This window comes from Gorilla gorilla, chromosome 21 (genome assembly GCF_029281585.2).
Source record: "Gorilla gorilla gorilla isolate KB3781 chromosome 21, NHGRI_mGorGor1-v2.1_pri, whole genome shotgun sequence".
NCBI lineage: Eukaryota > Metazoa > Chordata > Mammalia > Primates > Hominidae > Gorilla > Gorilla gorilla.
In genome coordinates, this window is record NC_073245.2 from 30,017,534 (window position 1) to 30,039,040 (window position 21,507).

The 21,507-nt window shown below is 40.7% G+C and overlaps 1 protein-coding gene across 2 annotated transcripts; it reads left to right on the forward strand.

The window, feature by feature from the left end:
* The first annotated feature begins 659 nt into the window (after positions 1 to 659).
* On the forward strand, positions 660 to 19,942 carry NAA20 (N-alpha-acetyltransferase 20, NatB catalytic subunit). 2 transcript variants are annotated; one of them, XM_063702323.1, is made up of 7 exons: positions 660 to 2,520; positions 3,467 to 3,788; positions 8,772 to 8,796; positions 11,986 to 12,076; positions 13,087 to 13,222; positions 18,817 to 18,962; positions 19,419 to 19,942. In XM_063702323.1, exons 1-7 carry the CDS (start codon positions 2,232 to 2,234, stop codon positions 19,502 to 19,504), a joined length of 1,095 nt encoding a protein of 364 aa, XP_063558393.1. In that variant the 5' UTR covers positions 660 to 2,231; the 3' UTR covers positions 19,505 to 19,942. The 2 variants fall into 2 exon arrangements, with proteins under 2 accessions (XP_063558393.1, XP_004061919.1); XM_004061871.5 differs by lacking the exon at positions 660 to 2,520 and having other exon boundaries at positions 3,169 to 3,788.
* The last annotated feature ends 1,565 nt before the right edge of the window (positions 19,943 to 21,507 follow it).

Genomic DNA, 21,507 nt, shown 5'->3' on the forward strand with positions numbered 1-21,507 from the left:
ACCATTAATTATCCTCATTAGGAGATTGAAATTATATTTAACACATATATAGGATAATACTATACATATCTTAAACTTTACAGGAAACTTTTAGGAGCTTTTATTTTGTGCTGCTCAGCAATCTCTTTATTTTCATATGTATTTATTTATTTATTATTTGTATTATTTTTTAATTTGAGACAGAGTCTTGCTATGTCACCCAGGCTAGAGTGCAGTGGTACAGTCTCGGCTCACTGCAACCTCTGCCTCCCGGGTTCAAGCGATTCTCCTGCCTCAGCCTGACAAGTAGCTGGGATTACAGGCGCCCGCCACCATGCCTGGCTAAATTTTTTTCGTATTTTTAGTAGAGATGGGGTTTCACCATGTTGGCCAGGCTGGTCTCAAACTCCTGACCTTATGATCCACCCACCTTGGCCTCTCAAAGCACTGGGATTACAGGTGTGAGCCACCGCGCCCAGCCTATTTATTTATTTATTTATTTATTTATTGACATGGAGTCTCCCTCTGTCGCCCAGGCTGGAGTGCAGTGGTGCAATCTCAGCAAACTGCAACCTCTGCCTCCTGGGTTCAAGCGATTCTTCTGCCTCAGCCTTCCGAGTAGCTGAGATTACAGGTGCCCACCACCACGCCCGGCTAATTTTTGTATTTTTAGTAGAGACGGGGTTTCACCATGTTGGCCAGGCTGGTCTCAAACTCCTGACCTCAGGTGAACCACCTGCCTCAGCCTCCCAAAGTGCTGGGATTACAGGCGTGACTCACTGCGCCTGGCACTCTTTCATTTTCATTTGATTTGTTTTTCTTCTGTTAAATTCAAGAAAAAAGTCAAGTACAGTAATACCTTATACTTCATGATCTATTAACATATATAATTAGAATCCCTTTTAAGTAAAAGTCTCTTTCTCACTCCCCTTAATCTACATAGAGAGATGACTGAAATTCTCTGAGGGTTAACGTGGTTTATTCCCAGGTGGCAAAATTTTCAGTGATTTGTTGCTTTATTCTTTGTACATTTCCACAAGTCTTTGATTTCTTAATAATGTGCATATATCCATTTATTAAAAAGTCTTTAAGAATGTAAATAGCCCTAAAAGGTATTTTTAAAACCCATAAAACAAGTGTGTCAACATGTAGACTTTTCTGGTTGAAGCGAGACAATAAGAGGAAAGGGAGGCGGCTTCCAAAGCCTCACCCATCTCCTCTAAGCTGCTCATCGGGGACTATGAGCAAACATCACCCCTCCAGAGCCATTTGTGCTAAGGTCTATGATTGAGGGCTGTGCCTCTCCTAACTCTACATCTCCAGATTCTGATCCTTCAAAATGCAAAATACTTAATTTCATTATTTTTCTTAACAAACACTTATATGGCACTTAAAATGTGGCAAGCACTGTTATAACTGCTTTACAAATATTAACTCATGTAATCTTCATAATAATCCAATGAAGTAGGTGCTATGATTATGCACCTTTTACAGAAACTGAGGCACAGAGAGGTGAAATACCTTTGTTGAGAATGTGAATACCCTCTTTGTAAACTACCAAGGATGACATTATCTTCTGGGTAACCTGTGTGCCACTTTTTCACTCAGCTGTTTAATCGATATTTGCTAGGCACTTACTGGCCACCCTTCGAGATGCTAATTCATAGGAGGCAATCAGCAATGGAAACTGATAACAGTTTAAAAATAAGTAGACAAACAGGAGAGAAGGGAGAACCAGCTGGTGAATATCCAGGATATTCTCCGTACTGCCCTGCACGTTCCCCTTGACCCCATGTGTTGGAATGGCCACGTAGCTATAGGATATTTCTGATCTGTGCCTCAAAATCGGAATAATAATTCGTATCAGTGCTTGCAAACTGCTGGCCCACAGCATCCAGTTTCTGCAGGGTTCCAGTGCTACCTTTGAGTTAAGCCTACAGTGTTTTTTTCTAAAAATCAAAATCATGTTTATTCCACCATTACCTAGATACAAACATAAAGTAGCTATAAACGTCTAATGTTTATAATACCAATGAATCAGAGCCAAAAATATTATAAAAACCTTCACTACTTCTTAAGGAACAAAATTCAAATCAACATTAGTTCATGTCACACACAAAAAATTATGAAACACTTTGAAATGGCCAGAAAAAGATTACTGTCTAGTACACGTTTCCAGGTTTTCTCTGCTTTTTATTGTCTTTGACAATACAAAATTTTACAAATTTGTAAGCTGAGGAAAATTGATAGTAATGAAAATTTTTCTTGTCCATAAAATACAAATGTATAGTGTTATACAGTGCCCAGCAGAGACAGTGATTACAGCTCTGTGGATATTGACCAGTTTAACACTCATGTGTAAATACATTTCAGCATTCCTGCTTGCTTTATGTATTTTATCTCTCTTTATCTTTTTGAGACAGGGTCTTGCTGTGTCACCCAGGCTGGAGTGCAGTGGTGCAATCATGTCTCAGAGCAACCTCTACCTCCCGGGCTCAAATGATCCTCCCACCTCAGCCTCCCAAGTAGCTGGGATTACAGGTGTGAGCCACTGTGTCTGGTCTGAATAAAGGAATTTTTAACTTTTAATTTTAACTACTTTAAATTTAAAAACTGATGTTTGATTCAGCGATTTGAAAACAGTATATTTGGAACCGCTTGGATATGAGAATCTGCTTTTTAACCATATATTGATGAAATCTAAATAGAGAACAAGCATTTCCGATGACAGCTGCTCTCTCAGATTGAAATGCACTGCAAATGTAAAATACACACCGGATTTCAAAGTCTTTGCAAAAAAGAATGTAACATATCACATTACTTTTTTTATTGATTGATTACATGTTGAGTATTGATTGGTTACATGTTGAAATGATATTTCGGGTATAATAAAGTGGGGTCAGGGAAAAATATTTTTTCCCAAATAGGAAAAATAAATGGGTAAAAAAAAGCGTACTATCAAAATCAATTTTACATTTCGTTTTGCTTTTATTTATTTATTATTTATTTTTGAGACCAAGTCTAGCTCTGTCGCCCAGGCTGGAGTGCAGTGGCGAGATCTCGGCTCACTGCAACCTCCGCCTCCTGGGTTCAAGCGATTCTACTGCCTCAGCCTCCAAGTAGCTGGGATTAGAGGCGCGTGCCACCACGCCCAGCTAATTTTTATTTCTTTCCTTTTTTTTTTTTAGTAGCGAGGGGGTTTCGCCATGTTGGCCAGGTTGGTCTCGAACTGCTGAACTCAAGTGATCTGCCCGCCTTGGCCTCCCAGTGTTGGGATTACAGGCGTGAGCCACCGCGCCCGGCCTTCTTTTTGTTTTTAAACGTGGTATTGACATTTTAAGATGACATCTGCAACTCGCAACACTGGGACAAGCGATTCTGGGTCATGAATTCTCCCATTCCTCATTTACTCTGCAGCACCGGGTGGCTGCGAACTCTGCTCTTCTGCTTGGGTTTCCGCATCACCAGCAGCTTCTTTCCTTCCCAGGTGTCGCCGCCTCCTTTCTGCAGCCGCTGCCCGGGAGGGGTTCCGAGGTTCTGGGCAGCCACAGCCCCGGAGGCCTTACAGGAGCGACCTGGCAATTCCCGCCGCCGGCCGCCAGAGGAAGCTGCTTTGCTGCTGTAGTTGCCGGGCAACTCGTAGCCCGGAAGCAGTACCGCGTCTCGCTCGGTTCGGCGGCTGCCACGCTCCGGGAGACTTCCGGCAGGGCGGGCGAGGGGTCTTGGCGAACGGTCTTCGGAAGCGGCGGCGGCGCGATGACCACGCTACGGGCCTTCACCTGCGACGACCTATTCCGCTTCAACAACATGTGAGTGACACGCGCCTAGGGCCAGCCGCTCCTGGCCGGGCCCCGCTTCCCGGCCCCGCCAGCTCCTGCCCCAGCCGCGCCTTCCCGGCCGGACCCCAAGCCCGGGCGGGGACCCGCGAGAACCACCCCCGCCGGCCGACACGGGCGCCTCCCTGGGGCCACAGGGTCCAGGGAGAGGTGGGCCTGGAGTCGACGCACGCCGGCCTTGGCGACCTTGGCCGAGGTGCTCAAACTTTGTCTCTGGACCCTGCGAGCTCGCAGGTTCTGGGGCAGCGCTCGGGCCTCCGCTCGTGGTCGCTGTCAGGAGGCGCTGGGGTGATGGGGCGAGCTGGAGACGCGGCCTCGAGCCCACGACCTGGGCCTCTCGCCCTGCCCTACTGCTTGCTGGCTCGTGGCCGGGCCGGGCCGCGCCTCTTCTGGGCAGTGGGCACCGCCGAAGGCCGGGCCGCAGAGGGGGCTTGCGAGGATCGGAAGCTGGTCAGCAGCTGTTGGGATGTGTACATCGTGAAGCCCACCTGGTGGCCGTGGTTAAATTGTATCCAAATGAAATGACACTGATCACTGTGTCCCCTGCAGCAGATGCTGTCTCAGTCATGGTTAGTGTTTGCAAGTTTAGTTACTGTAGCTGCGCACCCCGGTGTACACACCTTTCCTCTGTGAGGAGTCACGGCAGATCTTAGGGGAGGCTCGCTGTGCCCAGAGCCCTGGATGCAGTTTCTTTGGATTCGAGTTAAGGCCAGACCTCTGATTTGCAGGTACCAATTTTTTTTTTTAAGAAAACATTTTATTATGAAGATTCCCACACATTTAGAAAAGTTGGAGGAATTTCACCATGTGCTTTTATAGACACTTTTCCTGGATTCTGCAGTTAACATTTTGCTACACTGGTATCTCTCCTCCCTTCCCATCTATCAGTCCTGGATCCACTTTAAAAAAACAACAGGGCGGTATGTGAAAACTAAGGGCCAAGTGGTTCCGATTCAAGTGTCAGGAAGATGGAAAGAACTATGGGATAAGATGGCTGGGAACATTTCAAAGAGGGGGTGAGCCTTGAAGATGGATAACACATTGGTAAGTGAGGAAGGAGGAAGTTCCGGAGAAGGAGCGGGGCATGAAAGTGGGGAAACTTGAAGTGCGGTGAGACAACTGGGATCAGTGCGAATCTAGTGGCTGGTTTCTGTCACTGAGCAGTCAGGAGGAAATGGGTGAAACAGGAGGGGTTTAGACTTGATCCTGTGGAAAGAATTTTGTGTTGGGCCAGTGTGGTAGCTACGGTGACTTGTGTTGAACTCACTGTTCCCTGCATTGTTCTGAGTGCCCACGTAATAATCCAGTTAATCCTCACGATTCTTTGAGGTGCTGTCACCCCCATTTTGTGTATGAGTAAACCAAGGCATGGCAAGCGCAAGTGAATTGGCCCAGGTGAGAATGAGTAAAGCAAGGAATTTCATCCAAGGATATTGGCTCTGGAGCAGTGGTTCTGAAAGACTTGGTGCCTGTGGTCAGGGGACCATGTTAGAAACGCACATTCCGTTCGCGATCCACTGCTCTGGAGTGGGTCTTAACCCACCTGGAGCCTCTGGAGAGGCTCACCCTCTCTTTAGTGTTCCCAGCCGTCTCATCCCATAGTCCTTTCTATCCTCCTGACCCTTGAATCGGAACCACTTGGTTTTTCGTTTTCACGTACTGCCCTGTTGTTTTTAGAAGTGGATCTAGGATTGATAGGTGGGCAGAGAGAAATGATGAAGCCAGTGTAGCAAAGTGTTCACTGTAGAATCCAGGTGATGGATTCAAATTCTTAACCATTGAGCTCTGTGGGCTGTCATGTGATGACAGCAGGTAAACTGGGCAGGTAAGCCATTCAGGAGGCCTTGGCAGTGGCCCAGAGATGATGACTTGACAGAGGCTTCAGTTCGGGAGGTGCAGCATGGGAGGTGACAGGGTGCCTTGAAGCTTCAAGAAAAGGCAGAGCCTCATGGAGAATCAGTTTTAACTGAAGATCTAGGAAAGGACAACAGTTTTACATGGAAATGAATAGAAAGAAAATACACAGGAACACTTGCAAGAAAATATTAGATTTCAGAGAATCATGTGGCCTCTTCAGAATGTGCCAGTAGGGGAACTCCACTTATTCCCCATTTTCTTTTATTTTTTGAGACAGGGTCTCGCTCTGTCGCCCAGACGGGAGTGCAGTGGCACAATCCTAGGTCGCTTTAGTCTCAAGCTCCCAGGCCCAGGCAATCCTCCTGCCTCAGCCTCCCGAGTAGTTGGGACTACAGGCACGTGCTGCCACACCCCACTAATTTTTTAATTTTTTTGTAGAGACAGGGTCTTGTTTTGTTACCCGGGCTGGTCTGGAACTCCCAGGCTCAAGTGATTCTCCCACCTAATCCTTCCAAAGTGCTGGAATTACAAGTGTGAGCCACCACACCTGGTTCCCATTTTTTTGTATTTACTTGCCTCTTTGATTAGGGCATTTTGGTAGAAAACTCTGAGAATGACTCAGATTAGATGATGCAGTTGGAATTGAAATAATCCATGGATGTAGAACACTGCAATTAATTTAACACATATTTTATTCTTGGAAAAGTATTTTAGTGCCTACTGTGTGCCAGTTCTAGAGACACAGCAGTGAACAAGACATAAACAAAAAGATGTCTTTATAGAATGTAGATTTTCCCCTCTAAACACCTTAATGTATCATAAAGTAGCTGTGACTTCATAGAACACCTGAAACAATTTTGGGGACCCCCTCAAATCCTGGCCCACACCTTGGGAATCACAGTGCGGGGAGTCATGTGGAACTTAGTGTTCAATTACAAAGGAAAATAGAAGCAGGGAAGGAAAGCTGGAAGTGAGTGGGGATTCAGCTTTAGTTTGGGGGTTCAGGGAGACTGCCCTTGAAGAAAGACCTGGGGAAGTTAGGAATGAGTTACATGAACACTGGGGGCCAGGGGAGCTTCCAGATAGAGGGAACAGTAAGTGAAGACACCCCTGTTTGAAATAGGAGGCAGGCCTCATGGCTGGTACAGAGTGAACATGGGAGGGTAAGGGGATAACAGCAGAGAGTTAGAAGGGCAGGGCCTGGAGAGGCCATCATAAGACCTGAGCTTCTCTGCCAAGTGCACCAAGAAACCCAGGTGGAGGGGCCAGGAAGGCATCTGGGCATGGGCGTCTCAAGATTAGGTCTGAGCTAAAGATGGAAATTTGGGGGTCAGCACAAGTGTAGAAAAAAAGGCTAAGAGTCTGTAAGATGGCGCCTTAGGGCATCAAGTGTTCAAGTAAAGGAGACCATGTGGCTCAGTGAGGTGAGAGGAGAACCCCATGGTCTCAGAAGCTGAGTGAAGACAGCATTTCAGGCTGTCCCAGGAGTGGGAAGCTGTTCAAGAGTAGCTGATGGCTCAGTGCACATCGTATTTGTACATTTCTTCCAGGAAAGAGAAATTGAAGATGCAGATGCAGGAGGGAAAGAGAATTGCAGGAGGAGGGTCCCGAGTACTGAGGGGGTCTCTCGCCCACACTCCGTGCCTATTGACAGGAGAGCAAGTAGCATATGGGTGCAGATGCCTGTGTGCGTGGGTTTGGTGGGGGGGGGACTTTGGCGAAGACTTCTTCTTCCTGTTTTCTCTTCTTAGTGATGAAGTAGGAAGCCCCTGAGTTGGTGGGGCTGGAGGTGAGGGTGCGGGTGGGCAGACGAGAGGAGATAAAGCAGTCCAGTCGTCGAAAGGTGTGGTGGAGTGACTCCCTGCACTGTATTAGAGCAGTGATTCTCAAGGAGTGGGCCAGGGTTTGGGGTCCCCAAGATTGTTTCAGGTGTTGTGTGAGGTTAGAGCTATCTTCATGATGTATTAAGAAGGTTTTTCATCTTTTCCACTGTCATTCCCTCACAAGTACACAGTGGAGCTTCCCAAGGTGTGATCTTTCAGCAGCAAGCATAATAAATGCTTGAGAATCCCGTTGTCTTTTAAGCAGGACGTTGCAGAATTGTTAAAACAATGCCATTGTTGTCACTGGATTTTGTTTTGTTTTGTTTTTGGAAGTATAGTGATTTTTTTGGTAAAGGTATTTGTGTTAACGTGTAATTGATTTATTATTTTTGAGTGAATATTTAAAATTTTTAAATCTCAGTAGATATTACCCGTATAAACAAAAGTTCTTTGGAGTCTTCAGTAACTTTTTAGTGTAAAGGAGTTCTGAAACCAAATAGTTTAAGAACTGCTGGACTACAGAAATATGATATGACTAGCATCGTTATGGGTCTCAAAGGAGAATTTGACTAGAAATCGGAAGAGAACAGTTGAAAAGTAGCTGGTTTTGAACCTGACAAAATAGTGGCTCCATTAATTGACTAGGGAAGTGAGGGGATGGAGATGGGTTTTCAGAATGCAGATTTGGGAATGGTGAGCTGCCCACAGCATCAGAGCCAGGTTGGGAGGCATCCACTAAGAACACGTGATTGAACACATAGGAATGGGGATGGTGGGGACAGGGAGGTGGGAGTGTAGAATAGGAGTGGGGAGCAAAAACCAAGTGGTGGGAGTGACCACATTTAGAGGGTGGAATAAAGGAGCAATTGTCAGGGAAGACCCAGACACAGGCAGGGAGGATCCATGGGGTTGGATGCTGCAGCGGGTGAGTTTGACCTTCTGTCTCTGCGAGATACATCCCTAGTTGGTCTCCAGTTCCATTAGCAATTTATTGCCACTTAGAAAACACAAGATGTAGATTTATTAACTTGAATTTTAAAGAAGCAAGTAGCAGTTAAGCGAAAAAATATGTAAACACCTTAATAGTTGCTGTGACAGCTTATTATGGCTATTAGGTAGATTAAATCATCTGCCTCAGCCCTAAAGTTGGCCTTAAAGTTGTTGATGAAACATGTTTTGTTTTCCTTGTGGCATATTATTGTTAGCTTTAGCAGGCTTATTTCAACTGGTTATTGTAAACGCTGCTTACTAGAGACATTTCTCTTGTTTCTTTCAGTAACTTGGATCCACTTACAGAAACTGTATCCTTTTTTACAAAAAAAAAAGTTGAATGAAGATTTACTGAGAATAAAGAAAACAGAGAAATGAAAGGAAAACACAGAGGAGTACTGAAAAGTTTAAAAACTTGTAGGTCAGGAAACATCATAAGCAACCCTGAAAGCAATTTTAAAAAGTGAAACTGAGAACAAGGGTTGTCTTAGATCTGCTGACAAACTGTTAATATCATGACTTGGTAGAAATCTGTAACATCATAGCTCCCCTGCCAACCTTGCCCCTCAGGAGTCAGCATGGCTGTATTCACCAGAAAGCACAGTGACTTCAGCAAGGTGGCTGCATAGTCCCTAGTGTGAACAAAGTCTGCAGATAAGCAGTCCCAGGCAGGTGATGCTTCCATGAAGACACCAACAGCCAGGCTCTTTGCAGTTTAAGCACTCTACCACTCCCAGGGTGGCCGTAACCTTGTTCCAGATGCTGCCACAGCAAACAGCATCACAACCATGTTTCCGGCAGCAGAATCAGCAGAGGGGATGGTGAGGGTGTTCTTTCCTTTTAAGAGTACCTTTGGGCCTGTACTCCCAGCACTTTGGGAGGCCACGGCAGGCAGATCACGAGGTCAGGCGTTCAAGACCAGCCTGGCCAACATGGTGAAACCCCGTCCGTCTCTAGTAAAAATACAAGAATTAGCCAGCCGTGGTGGCTCACTCCGTAATCCCAGCTACTTAGGAGGCTGAGGCAGGAGAATCGCTTGAACCAGGACCCGGGAGGCAGAGGTTGCAGTGAGCCGAGATCGCGCCACTGCACTCCAGCCTGGGCTACATGTAGAGCAAGACTCCATCTCAAAAAAAAAAAAAAAAAAGGAGAGTACCTTTGGGAAATGCCACACAGGCCCGCTCTGTCTCATTGACCGGCACCTGTTTCATGCTTCACCTGTCTGCCGAATCCTATCTAGAGTCCAGAAATGTGCCCTGCTTTATAAATTGGGACTTGTTACTAAAGTGAAGAAAGGCTTTGAGGTAACAATGAACAGTGTCTATTATTGTCCTAATGGAAAAATGGGGCAAAGATGTGAAGATAGGATACTCTGGTTATGCTGCTGTAACAGATAACCCCACATCTCTAGTGGCTTACAACACAAAGTTTGGATTCTGGGTTATGCTCTGTGTCTACTGTAGGTGGGTAGGAGGGTTCTGCTAACCGGTAATTTATCAAAAGAGGGCATATAGGAGCTTAATGAACGTGTTAAGAGTTCAGTCTCATCAGTCAAAAGACATGTAAACTAAAACCAAAATGAGATGCCATATTTTATGTATCAGCCAAGATTTTAAAAAATGATAAACCTCAGTGCTGATGATGGTGAGGTGAGAGGAACATTCTCATAAATTGCTAGTGACAATATAAATTGCTATTATCTTTCCGGAAGGCACTTTGGAAATAGTAATTCCATTTCCTGAAAGCTGAAAATAAGAAGAAATAGAGGCAGTTTGTCAGTGGTTGACAAAATAAGGCCCATAGGCCAAATCTGGCCCACTGCCTGTTTTTGTAAATAAAATGTTATTGGGACACCACGCTGATTAATTTATATCTTTTTCTGTGGCTTTTGCAGTTTGAGTAGTTCAGCAGGGACTGTATGGCCCACAAAGCCTAGGATGTTGACTATTTGGCCTTTTACAGAAAAAGTTTGCTAACCCCTGAGTTATACCATTACAAAAATTATTTATTGCAGGAGAGTTACTAAGCATTTGGAATAAGATTCACACACAACAATCAGGAGATGGTTAAGTAAATTAAGCTGTACTGAAGAAGGATTTCAAACATTTTTTTGAGAAACTGGAAATGACCCAGGTGTCCATTGTCAGGATACAGGCTATTTAAGGTGTCTCTTCACATAAAGAAATACTATACAGCAGTAAAAATTAACTTACAGGTACAGGCAGCAACAGGACTACATATCAGAAACAAAACTGAATGGGAAAAGCGAAAAATCTCTGCAGTGTTCATCTGGATTTTTTAAATTATGACTAATGATATCACCACTTTTAAGATTTTTGAAGAATTTTGAATGACAAAAGTTTCACTATATAGGAAGGAAGGATTTTAGGATGCAAACCCGTTTATATGGTGTGCTTCCAGTGACATTTAAAATTTGCAGTGAAAGTCCCATAATCCAAGTGAGCCTATATTTGAAAGTAACCTGTTAGGTCCTAGAGGTCGACGGGAGGGAGGGGTGTCTGGGACTCCTCTGTTAGCCACAGAAGAGATGGTTGTGGTGTATGTCAGTGGCTGGCTGGCAGGAAGACTGGCTGTCCTGCCATGTTAAGGGTTGTATTTGAGCGGTATTCAAAATAATGATGGTCCTTCAGAGGAGATTTTGAAGAATTTCGCACTGAACAGGTTTTCCGGGAACTTAAAAAATATATTTATGTATGATTGATGGTGTCCTCTGATAAATTGCATCAGAAAGTTTATACTAACAAGAAATATATTTTCATCCATTAAAGTACAGAGTAAAAAGAAGAAGAGAAATGTAGGAATGATTACATGTCAGTAAGGATATCCCAAGGTTGAAGAGTGAAGTCATGAGCAAATTATTCAGGCATTTACTGTTAACATAGTTGATTCCTTAAGTCAGCTTTTATCTGCATTACTAGAAATGCAGGATTTGAATCAGTGGAGAGGAAAAACTGGGTAATTAAGTTGGCTCTGGAAGGACTTAGGTTGTAAAGTTATTTTCACAGTCTCATAGCTGAAGTCAAAGTAGGAACTAGCCATTAATTTTTCAGTGCAATTATGTAAACATCAGTGTATTGAGCATCTACTGTGTACCAGGCGCCAGAGACAGAGGGAACATGATATTCATAGACTAAGAGGAGGCAGACCGCAAACAAACAATATCAGGTGATAAATGGAGAGACTTAGATATGGTATGGTCAGTAGGGAAGTAGACTGTAGAACTTTGGGGTCCTGATTCTCTGCTTTCTATTAGACAGTGCTATCACCATTCCACACTTGAGGCTATATGTCCAGGCAATTTTGTTAAAAATCAGTGATAACCTAAATATTTCATGTAATGGTATGTATGATTATAGGACTCATACAGAGCTGGGGATAAAGTAACAGTATACTTTTTAAAGGAAACTTTTTTTACAATATCCCTTAATGAAGAACTTTTTACTGTCCATTACTTTTCACACTCCTTAACAGGACTCTAGTATGGGATTCCTTTCTACCTACAATACCTCGCCCACTGGCCAGAGTATTTCATTGTTGCAGAGGCACCTGGTGGAGAATTAATGGGTTATAGTAAGTATAATACCACTAGTGTTTTGTGGAGTAGGTAAAGATTTTAATATAGATTTCAACTGATTGCTTTAGACTGCAGAATTGGAATATAATCATGATGCTTGTAATTTTATTTCCTCTTCAACAATTCAAGAACTTACTGATCTCTGTTTTGGGCATTGTGCTAGGCCCAGGCGATAACGGCAGTGAACCAGACAGACATGGTCTTAGTCTTCTTAAATCTTTCCTTCTAAAAAAAAAAAAATCTTTCATTCTAAGGCCGGGTACAGTGGCTCACACCTGTAATCCCAACACTTTGGAAGGCCAAGGCAGGCAGATCCTTTGAGGTCAGGAATTCAAGATCGGCCTGGCCAAATGGTGAAAGCCCGCCTCTACTAAAAATACAAAAAATTAGCTGGGCGTGGTATCGCGTGCCTATAATCCCAGCTACTCAGGAAGCTGAGGCGGGAGAATCACTTGAACCCCGGAGGCAGAACTTGCAGTGGGCTGAGATCATGCCACTGCACTCCAGCCTGGGTGACACAGTGAGACTCCGTCTCAAAAAAAAAAAAATCTTTCATTCTATACTTTTGTTAAATTTCTACATGGTTTATTTAGTACATAATGCAGGCATCATAGCATCCTCATTGAATTAGCGTTACTAACAGAACCTTTAGCTCTGAACTATATGTGTACATCCAAATGTACCCACATATACCCACACCCATATGAAATGCAGATATTTGAAAAAATACATACTCTGGTTTTTTTTTTTCAAAATTAGTTGTGTTTTAAGTATATCATTCTTTTTTGTTCTAATTCTGATTTTAGAACTATTCTAAATGTAACATATAGTGTTACATTTACAAGTGAATTTCAAATAAAAGCACTGTTAGCTGGATGACCTCAGGTGGTACTTAAAAACTTCGTTATTAGTTTCCTTTGTAATAAAAACATACTGAAGAGTAATTCTATATTTATGGGTAAATCAGTGTCTAGTTACTGAATGTGATTTTTGTTGTTGTTGGCAGTTATGGGTAAAGCAGAAGGCTCAGTAGCTAGGGAAGAATGGCACGGGCACGTCACAGCTCTGTCTGTTGCCCCAGAATTTCGACGCCTTGGTTTGGCTGCTAAACTTATGGAGTTACTAGAGGAGATTTCAGAAAGGTGAGATTCAGTTTTTCAAATACACTTAGTGATTTGTGGACCCCTAACCATTTTCTTCCCTTCAGGCTGAATAACTGTCGTGCTTTACAGTTCACAGGAATTTCATCTTCCATCTCCAGTAGTCCTTAGAACAATTCTGTCACATAGTCAAAGTGATATTGTTTCTATTTTGCCATTGAGGAAATTAAGGCAAAGTGTTGTAGTGACCCACTGTAGGCCTATAAGCCGAGGAATTGGTGGAATCAGTTCCAAAGGCTAGCTCTCGAGGTTTCTCTTAGTGTTCCCGCCACGGTGGCACACATTCCTAAAATCTGTTACCATTGCCTTGCCATCTGAATAAATTTTTAGCAGTGCTCCTTGGCCACAAGAAAATAGTTCAGTCTTAAGCAGTTATATTCTAACTAACTGTTTAATAAGTATTTATAGCCTAACAGCTAATAGCCATTTAGAAAAAAAGTAAATTGAAAGAAGAAATATTTTCATTTCATTCTTAAATAATTGTGGCTAGCTACTAATGAGATGTGTGCACCTGTTGGACATTAAATGACTTGGCACGACCACCTGCATTCCTGTTTCATATTGATTTTCATCTAGTATTTTTTTTTAATCACAGCAACTGCCAGAAACTCAGCTTCATAGAAATATTATGTCATTAAGAGGAATGTAGCATGATCTTAGGTTGAATTTGTGAACTACTTCAAACTAGTTTGCCAATATCTGACATGTAAGGTTTTGCTGTTTTCCCTGAACATTCGAAATATCCTTTGGTGGCTGTATGAGTTTGGGACACTTTAGGGCACCTGAGTGCACAGTTTGCGAACTGCCAGCATGGCATCTTTTTTTTTTTTTTTTTTAAGAGACGTGTTGTATATATCAAACCTCTTCATTACTGGAGATAAAAGTAATACAATAAATAGAAGAGAAGGCCCCTCCTCGTATCTTCATTCTAGAAGAGGGATGTTTGTAGAAGCTTCACCTGTTGTCAAGCTGCCATTTCTTTCTCCACTGTAATTTCCTAAAAGTGTGGTAGGAAAGAGAATAGTTGCTGAGAAGGGTTCTTGAGCTTAATTTCTACTTAATTATTAGATTTAGTAAAGGCAAGTTTTAAAGAAGTAACTGTGGCCTGACAAAGACTTCAAGGCAAATTAGAGGCAAAGGAGCTCAAACTCATTCAGAGAAGAAATTGTGTTAGCTGAAAAAGAAGTTGGTGCTAATCTTTAAGATTTTTTAAAGTTCTCTCTAGACCAAACAAAAAGGGAAGAAAATTTTAGCATGATTATAGTTTACACACATTTATTAATGGCATTATGTTGAAAAAGAGTATTTGGCATTATTGTATAGTGAACAGGGAGTTAGAAAGTGGGTTGTTCAATGAGAACACATGGACACAGGGAGGGGAACATCACACACCGGGGCCTGTCGGGGGTCGGGGTCTAAGGGAGGGATAGAATTAGGATAAATACGTAATGTAGATGACGAGTTGATGGGTGCAGCAAACCACCATGGCACGTGTATACCTATGTAACAAACCTGCACGTTCTGCACATGTATCCCAGAACTTAAAGTATAATAATAAAAAAAAAAAAAGTAGGTCGTAACTAGCTATGACCTTGCACATATAATGTAAGGTATTTGTATGATAGATTCTCCCTCTGAGTAGAAAACCACTAAGCTCTCTTCCCTTCCAGTTTCTAAGCCTTCATTATTTTAGACTAGTTGCTAAGATTTAAGTAATCTTTATTTGTAGGCATATATATACATATACACATACATGATACATATACATATGCTTATATACACTATATACATGTATACATAGTGCATACAATGTATACATTAAAAATAGAAACCAAACAAGTAGAGGAGAAGAAAAATTGAATGATAGAAATCAACTCCAAAGAAGAGAAAAAGGAAACTAAACCAGCAAAACAAAATGCATGAAATAAAATGGTAGCCCAGAATCCAAATATTGTCAGTAATTACAACAGTAAACGTTAATGGACTTAGGACTTTATTTATTTATTATTAGTTTTTGAGATGGGGTCTTGCTCTGTTGCTCAGGCTGGAGTGCAGCAGCGTGATCTCGGCTCACTGCAACGTCTGCCTCCCAGGCTCAAATGATTTTCCTGCGTCAGCCTCTGAGTAGCTGGGATTACAGGCGCCCACGACCATGCACGGCCGGCTATGATGACTCTATTTAAAAGACAAAGGCTGTCTGTATTGTTTACAGGGAATATGTGTAAAATATATTAAAATATTTTTAATACAGAAAGATTGAAAGTAAATTTTTAAATTACCTTGCAAATTCTAACCAAAAGAAAGTTAGAATACTTATTAATAATAGTTAAATTATAGTTGAATAATTATTACCAGCATAAAAAAGGGTCACTGCATATTGATAAAATATTTAATCAAGGAAGTAACAAGTCTGGGAGTGGTGGCTCATGACTGTAATCCCAGCACCTTGGGAGGCCAAGACAGGTGGATCACTTGAGGTCAGGAGTTCCAGACCAGTCTGGCCAACATGGTGAAATCCCGTCTCGACTAAAAATACAAAAATTAGCCGGGTGTGGTAGCACGTGACTGTAATCCCAGCTACTCGGGAGGCTGAGGCAGGAGAATTGCTTGAACCTGGGAGGCGAAGATTACAGTGAGCCAAGATCACGCCATTGCACTCCAGCCTGTGCAACAGAGCGAGACTCCATCTCAAAAAAAAAAAATAGCGATTTAAAATGGTATATACCAAGTGACATCATTTCAAAGTAAAAATGCACAAATTGACAAAACTACAAGGAGAAATAGACAAATTATTATTATAATGGGAGATTTAGACATGCTTTTTTCTAATTGATAGAACAATGAGATAGAAATTTGTCAAGCCTATAGAACAAGAATCAGCAATTTTCTTCTGGGTCAGATAGTAAATATTCAGGCATTACAGGCCACCTAAAGTCTTGGTTACATAGTTTTTTGTTTTGTTTTGTTTTGTTTTTAACAACCATTGCAAAAACCATTCTTAGCTTGAAGGCAGTAGCAAAATAGTTTATAAGCCAACCCCTGCCCTAAAGAATTTCAATCAGTAGCCCAAAATCTTTTCACGAAGAAAGCTGTGGCTTCTCTGGCCAATTTTACTAAACATTTAAGAAATAATGACTGAAAGATCACTTTTACACAAACTATTTTGCACAAGCCAAAAAAGGGGACATTCTCAACTTATTTTTTAAGGCCAGGATAACCTTGATAACAATACTTGACAAAATATGGGAAAGGAAAATTCGAGGAACATCTCACTCAGATGCAAAATCTCGGAAAAATAATTAGCAAAGTGGATTTGGCACTACATCAATAGGATGACACATCAGGAACAAGGTGGTTTCAACTTTACACTAAAGGAGAACACTGGTTATTTTAGAAAGTGCAGCAAACTTGATAAAATCCAATATTCCTTCCTGATAAAAACTGTTAGCAAACTGGGAAATAGAAAGGGGGAACTTCCTTAACCTGAAAAATATCTACAAGAAATTTGTATTAAATATATTTAGTAGTGATACACTGAATGCTTTCCTTTTGAAATTAGGGACAAGTTAGTCCCGCTTCAGTAATTTACTAGAAATTATAGACAGCACAGGAAAGCAGGAAAAAATAAACGATAGGAGGATTGAGAGGAAACAAAACTTATTTTGCACAGATATGATTATATAAATATAAAATCCATAAGAATATAAATATTTAGAATTAATAAAAGGCAAAGTTGTTGGATATAAAGTCAGTATAAAGATCAATTGTATTTACATATGAGAGGAAACAAAACTTACTTATTTTGCACAGATATGATTATACAAATATAAAATCCACAAGAATCTAGAAATAAATGTTTAGAATTAATAAAAGGTAGGCAAGGTTGTTGGATATAAAGTCAGTATAAAAATCAATTGTATTTATATATATATAAACAGTAAAATTTAGAAAAAGATGCCATAGCATGAAAAAACATTAAGTACTTAAGAATCTAGCAAGTGCTATGCAAGACCTCTCTGACATTTAAAAAACTTTTTTGAGAGATATTACAGTAGCCCTGATAAGTGGAGCGATAAACTGTCACTGGATTAGAGGATACAGTAAAACAGGTAATTGACCGCAGTTCCAATGTAATTGCAGTCAAAATCCCAAGCATTTTTTATAGTACTTGTTAAGCTGACTCTGAAACATACAGAGGAACAGAAAGAGCAAAAAAGAGACAAGATATTCTTGAACAACAACAAAAATGGGTGATGTGCCCCTCCAGGTATCAGACTGTAAAGAGTGAGACTGTATCTTAGTGCTGTAGTTATCTAGACCAGTGTTAACAGAATTTGAGAAACAGACCCAAGAATATATGGACTTTAACATACCACAGGAGAGGCATTGCACATCAATAGTATGAAGATAGACTTTTCAGTAAAGGTGGTTGGACAATTGGATGTCCCTATGGGAAAAAAAAATTTCCCAGATTACCACTATTCCATACACAAATCAACTCCAGATTTATTAAAAACCTAGATGTGAAACCAAAACTAAGAAGTCTTTTAAATATAATATGGCAGAGTGTCTCTGTGGCCTCAGTGTAGAACTTTTTAAAAAGGCCATAAAAAGGCTAAGGGAAGGATTCATATATTCAGCTTCACTGAAGTGAAGTAACTTTTTATCAAAAGATAACATAAGGATAATGACAAGACAAACCACAAATTGGAAAAAGATACTTGCAGACATTACACAGTATTGAATATTCACAATACATAGAGAACTGTAGCGGGGGAAAAATTGTATGAAAGATTTAAGTACTATACAGTAGGAGAAATCTAAATGGCCAACCAACAGAAATATATTCAGCATCGTTAGTAATTGGAAATACAAATTAAAATCTGAGATATAGTTACACTGTAAGATTGGCAAAAATAAAAACATGATGCACCAAGCCTTGCTGCTGTGGAATGGAGGCTTACTCACTTCTGTGCAAGAGTAAGTTGGTACAAGCCAGTTGGAAAAACAGTTTGGCATTAACTAATGAAGATGTGCCCTGTGACACAACAGTGAGACTCCTAGCTATAGACCTTACGTGAGACACTCAACAGAAGTATTCATAGGAGCATCGTTTGTAATAGTAAAAGCCAGAAACATATCAACAGGACCGTGAATGACTTGTGCACAAGCCCAGCCACTCTTGAAGCTGACTCTTACAATGTTAGTCGACTGAGAGAAGCAAAAGACAAAAGAATATATGATTCCATGTATATAAACTTCATAAACAGGAGAAACTGTAATAGGTGGTGAATTTGTAGAACAAATGCCTTGAGTTTATCTTTTAAGAAAACGTGTTGTAGCTTTTGAAATACTAGCAAGCAAACATAAAGTCATCTTCTTACACTGCAAAGTAATTGTCATAAATCCTAAGTAATACAAATTTCTATTACCATGTAATCAGCTACAAGGTCCTATTACTACCATTCTGAGTAGTAGTCAAAGCAAGGTAAAAACACGTTTTAAAAAAAATATGTATCTATTACTTTCTAGGGTTTCTCACATTCTAACATTTTCCTTTGTTTTTTTTTTTAAAGAAAGGGTGGATTTTTTGTCGATCTCTTTGTAAGAGTATCTAACCAAGTTGCAGTTAACATGTACAAGCAGTTGGGCTACAGTGTATATAGGACGGTCATAGAGTACTATTCGGCCAGCAACGGGGAGCCTGATGAGGACGCTTATGGTAAGCTCCCTTCCATGGCAGTATCCCCAAGAAGTCGAAACAGTTACATTCTTTCTACAGATTGTAGTATTTGATTATTTTAATAAATGTAGAAGATTCATATTTGACTTTAAAATTTAAATCTCCCTCAACCTACCTTTATGAACCTATTAGTAGTAGTAATTAACTTACCTATTAACTAACCAATGGTTAATTTCTGTACCTTACTGTTTTACTCTGTTACATACATATTATTTTGCTAACAAGAAAACGTGTATTGTGAGCTGAATCCTGGGTGAGGTTTGGTTAGCATCTGGTACACCTGGCAATTGGGAGACATTTATAAATACATTTTGCTTAGAATATGGTGGAAGTGGGGGTAGGGGATAAAACCTCTTATGGGAACTTTACCTATACACTTTACATTTGATATAATACGTTTTTTGGGTGTTTATATTAAACTTTGCTTCTTTACAGATATGAGGAAAGCACTTTCCAGGGATACTGAGAAGAAATCCATCATACCATTACCTCATCCTGTGAGGCCTGAAGACATTGAATAACCCTGGGCAGTGGTTCTTAGGCAGATACTCTAGATGCTTTATGGACAATATTATTTTCATTGGATGATTCTGGAGCTCTATTAGGAGAAAAGTAATCATTTTAGGTCTTAAAGACTTCAAGAAAATACAGGTTATCAATTTATTTTAAATCTCGTTGTTTCCAGTTAGCAATATCATACCTATTAAAGCTGTTCATTGTAACAAAATTCAATCAAAAAGGCAGCTAGGTCAGAAGGAAACATACCACTCTCATGGTTCATAGTATTCACTGTATGTATGCTAGGGAAGAGACTTGCTCCAGTCTCCTCCTTAATTCTGTGCCCGAGAACCACTGCTGCATATATTTGTTTTTAAATTTTGTATTGAACTGTTAATTGAAGCTTTAAAAGCATATATGAAATGTATAAATCTAAGATGTATAATACATTGTTGACTCTATGAATGTTTTCTGAAGTTTGTTAGTCATTTGTAAAACTAAATCAGATTGTAATCCCAGTACTTTGGGAGGCCAAGGCAGGCTGATTGCTTGAGGTCAGGAGTTTGAGACCAGCCTGGCCAAAATCTATACTAAAAAAAATACAAAAATTAGCTGGGCATCCCAGCTATGCAGAAGCTGAAGCACAAGAATTGCTTGAACCCTGGAGGTGGAGGTTGCAGTGAGCTGAGATCATCCCACTGCACTCCAGCCCGGGCAACAGAGTAAGACCCTGCCTCAAAAAAAAAATCAGGATTGTGAAAGGTCATCATTTAAGATACATTTAATTAAATTGTGACTTCCATACATAGTATTTTAAAAATGCACACTTGAAGCAATCACTGTCCAGCATACTTAAGAAGCTCCCTTCTTATCGTGTAGTAAATTCTTCCCAGTCACCTGCGTTCATTCCATTATACTGTTTGTTAGTCCTAGATCTTTTCTCCTCTTCACAATGCTTTGCTTAAATCCTGCCCTTCTAAAAAGCCAAAAAAAAAAACTTGTTTTTTTTTTTTTTTTTGGGAGAGGAAAAAGAACATAATTCCTAAAGAAAGGCCATATAACTATATCATAGGCCAACCATGTATTTTATGTGTAGTGTCTTCCTCTGTAATATGTGAAAATATCCAGTTAGTGAAAGACTTAACTGAAGAAAAACCCACAAGAAATTATTATTAAACTTTTACTATCGAAAGGATTTACTTTGGTGGAGTTGAGGGTGGGAGAGAAATGAATCTTTATGTTCTCCTGTTTGTTAGAGAATAGCTTTTTCCCTTCCAGCTTTCACAGTGGCACATGCTTATTACAATTCTACCTTGGGAACATGACAGAATTTTTTTCTTATGCATTCATGCAACATAAACAGGTAATTCTAGGAAGACTGTGATTAAGTCACTTGCATTCTGACCTATTATTTTCATCTCTCCCTGACTCTGGGTGAGCCAAAGGCTATTAAGATGATGTTCTCCTGCTCACTCACTAGGCAGACCTCTACTCGAGAAGTGATGATCTGACACCACAGCAGCTGATGCTCGTCCAGTGACTAAAGCAGTCAGGCTGAAAACAGATTTTATCTCAACAACAACAGTCCTATTTTCTTCTGTCCTCAAACACTGTTATTTTCAAGATAAAATTTAGTAACATTACGAAGTAGCTTTTATTCCCTTCGGTGAATAAGATGTGCACATTTAATAATAAATTTGCTTACTAAAGGTCCTTTTAGGGGAAAACAACCTTAAAAATACAGTTCTAGTCCTTGGGCAGTGAACAAAGAAAAAATGTGCTTGAGAAACACAGTCCAGGTTAAAGGAAAACTCTCAGATCGGTTAATGCAGTTGAATTTTTGCTTGAGAATGTGAGCAACATATCAGCAAATACATTCATTCTTGTGCTACTCTTCATTATTTAGCATAGAGCTACCTTAGGTGTTTCTACACATGCTCTAAACCAAGAGTAAGTTTAACATGTCAGCAGTGAGGAGTAGACATTTTCTACTATAGCACACTGGGAGATGTTTACTGGTACTCTA

Coding starts and splice junctions, on each gene's coding strand:
- NAA20 (XM_063702323.1), top strand. CDS start 2,232: ATGAAAATTTTTCTTGTCCATAAAATACAAATGTATAGTGTTATACAG. Junction 12,077..13,086: donor TGGAGAATTAATGGGTTATA/GTAAGTATAATA, acceptor TGTTGTTGGCAG/TTATGGGTAAAGCAGAAGGC. Junction 18,963..19,418: donor GCCTGATGAGGACGCTTATG/GTAAGCTCCCTT, acceptor GCTTCTTTACAG/ATATGAGGAAAGCACTTTCC.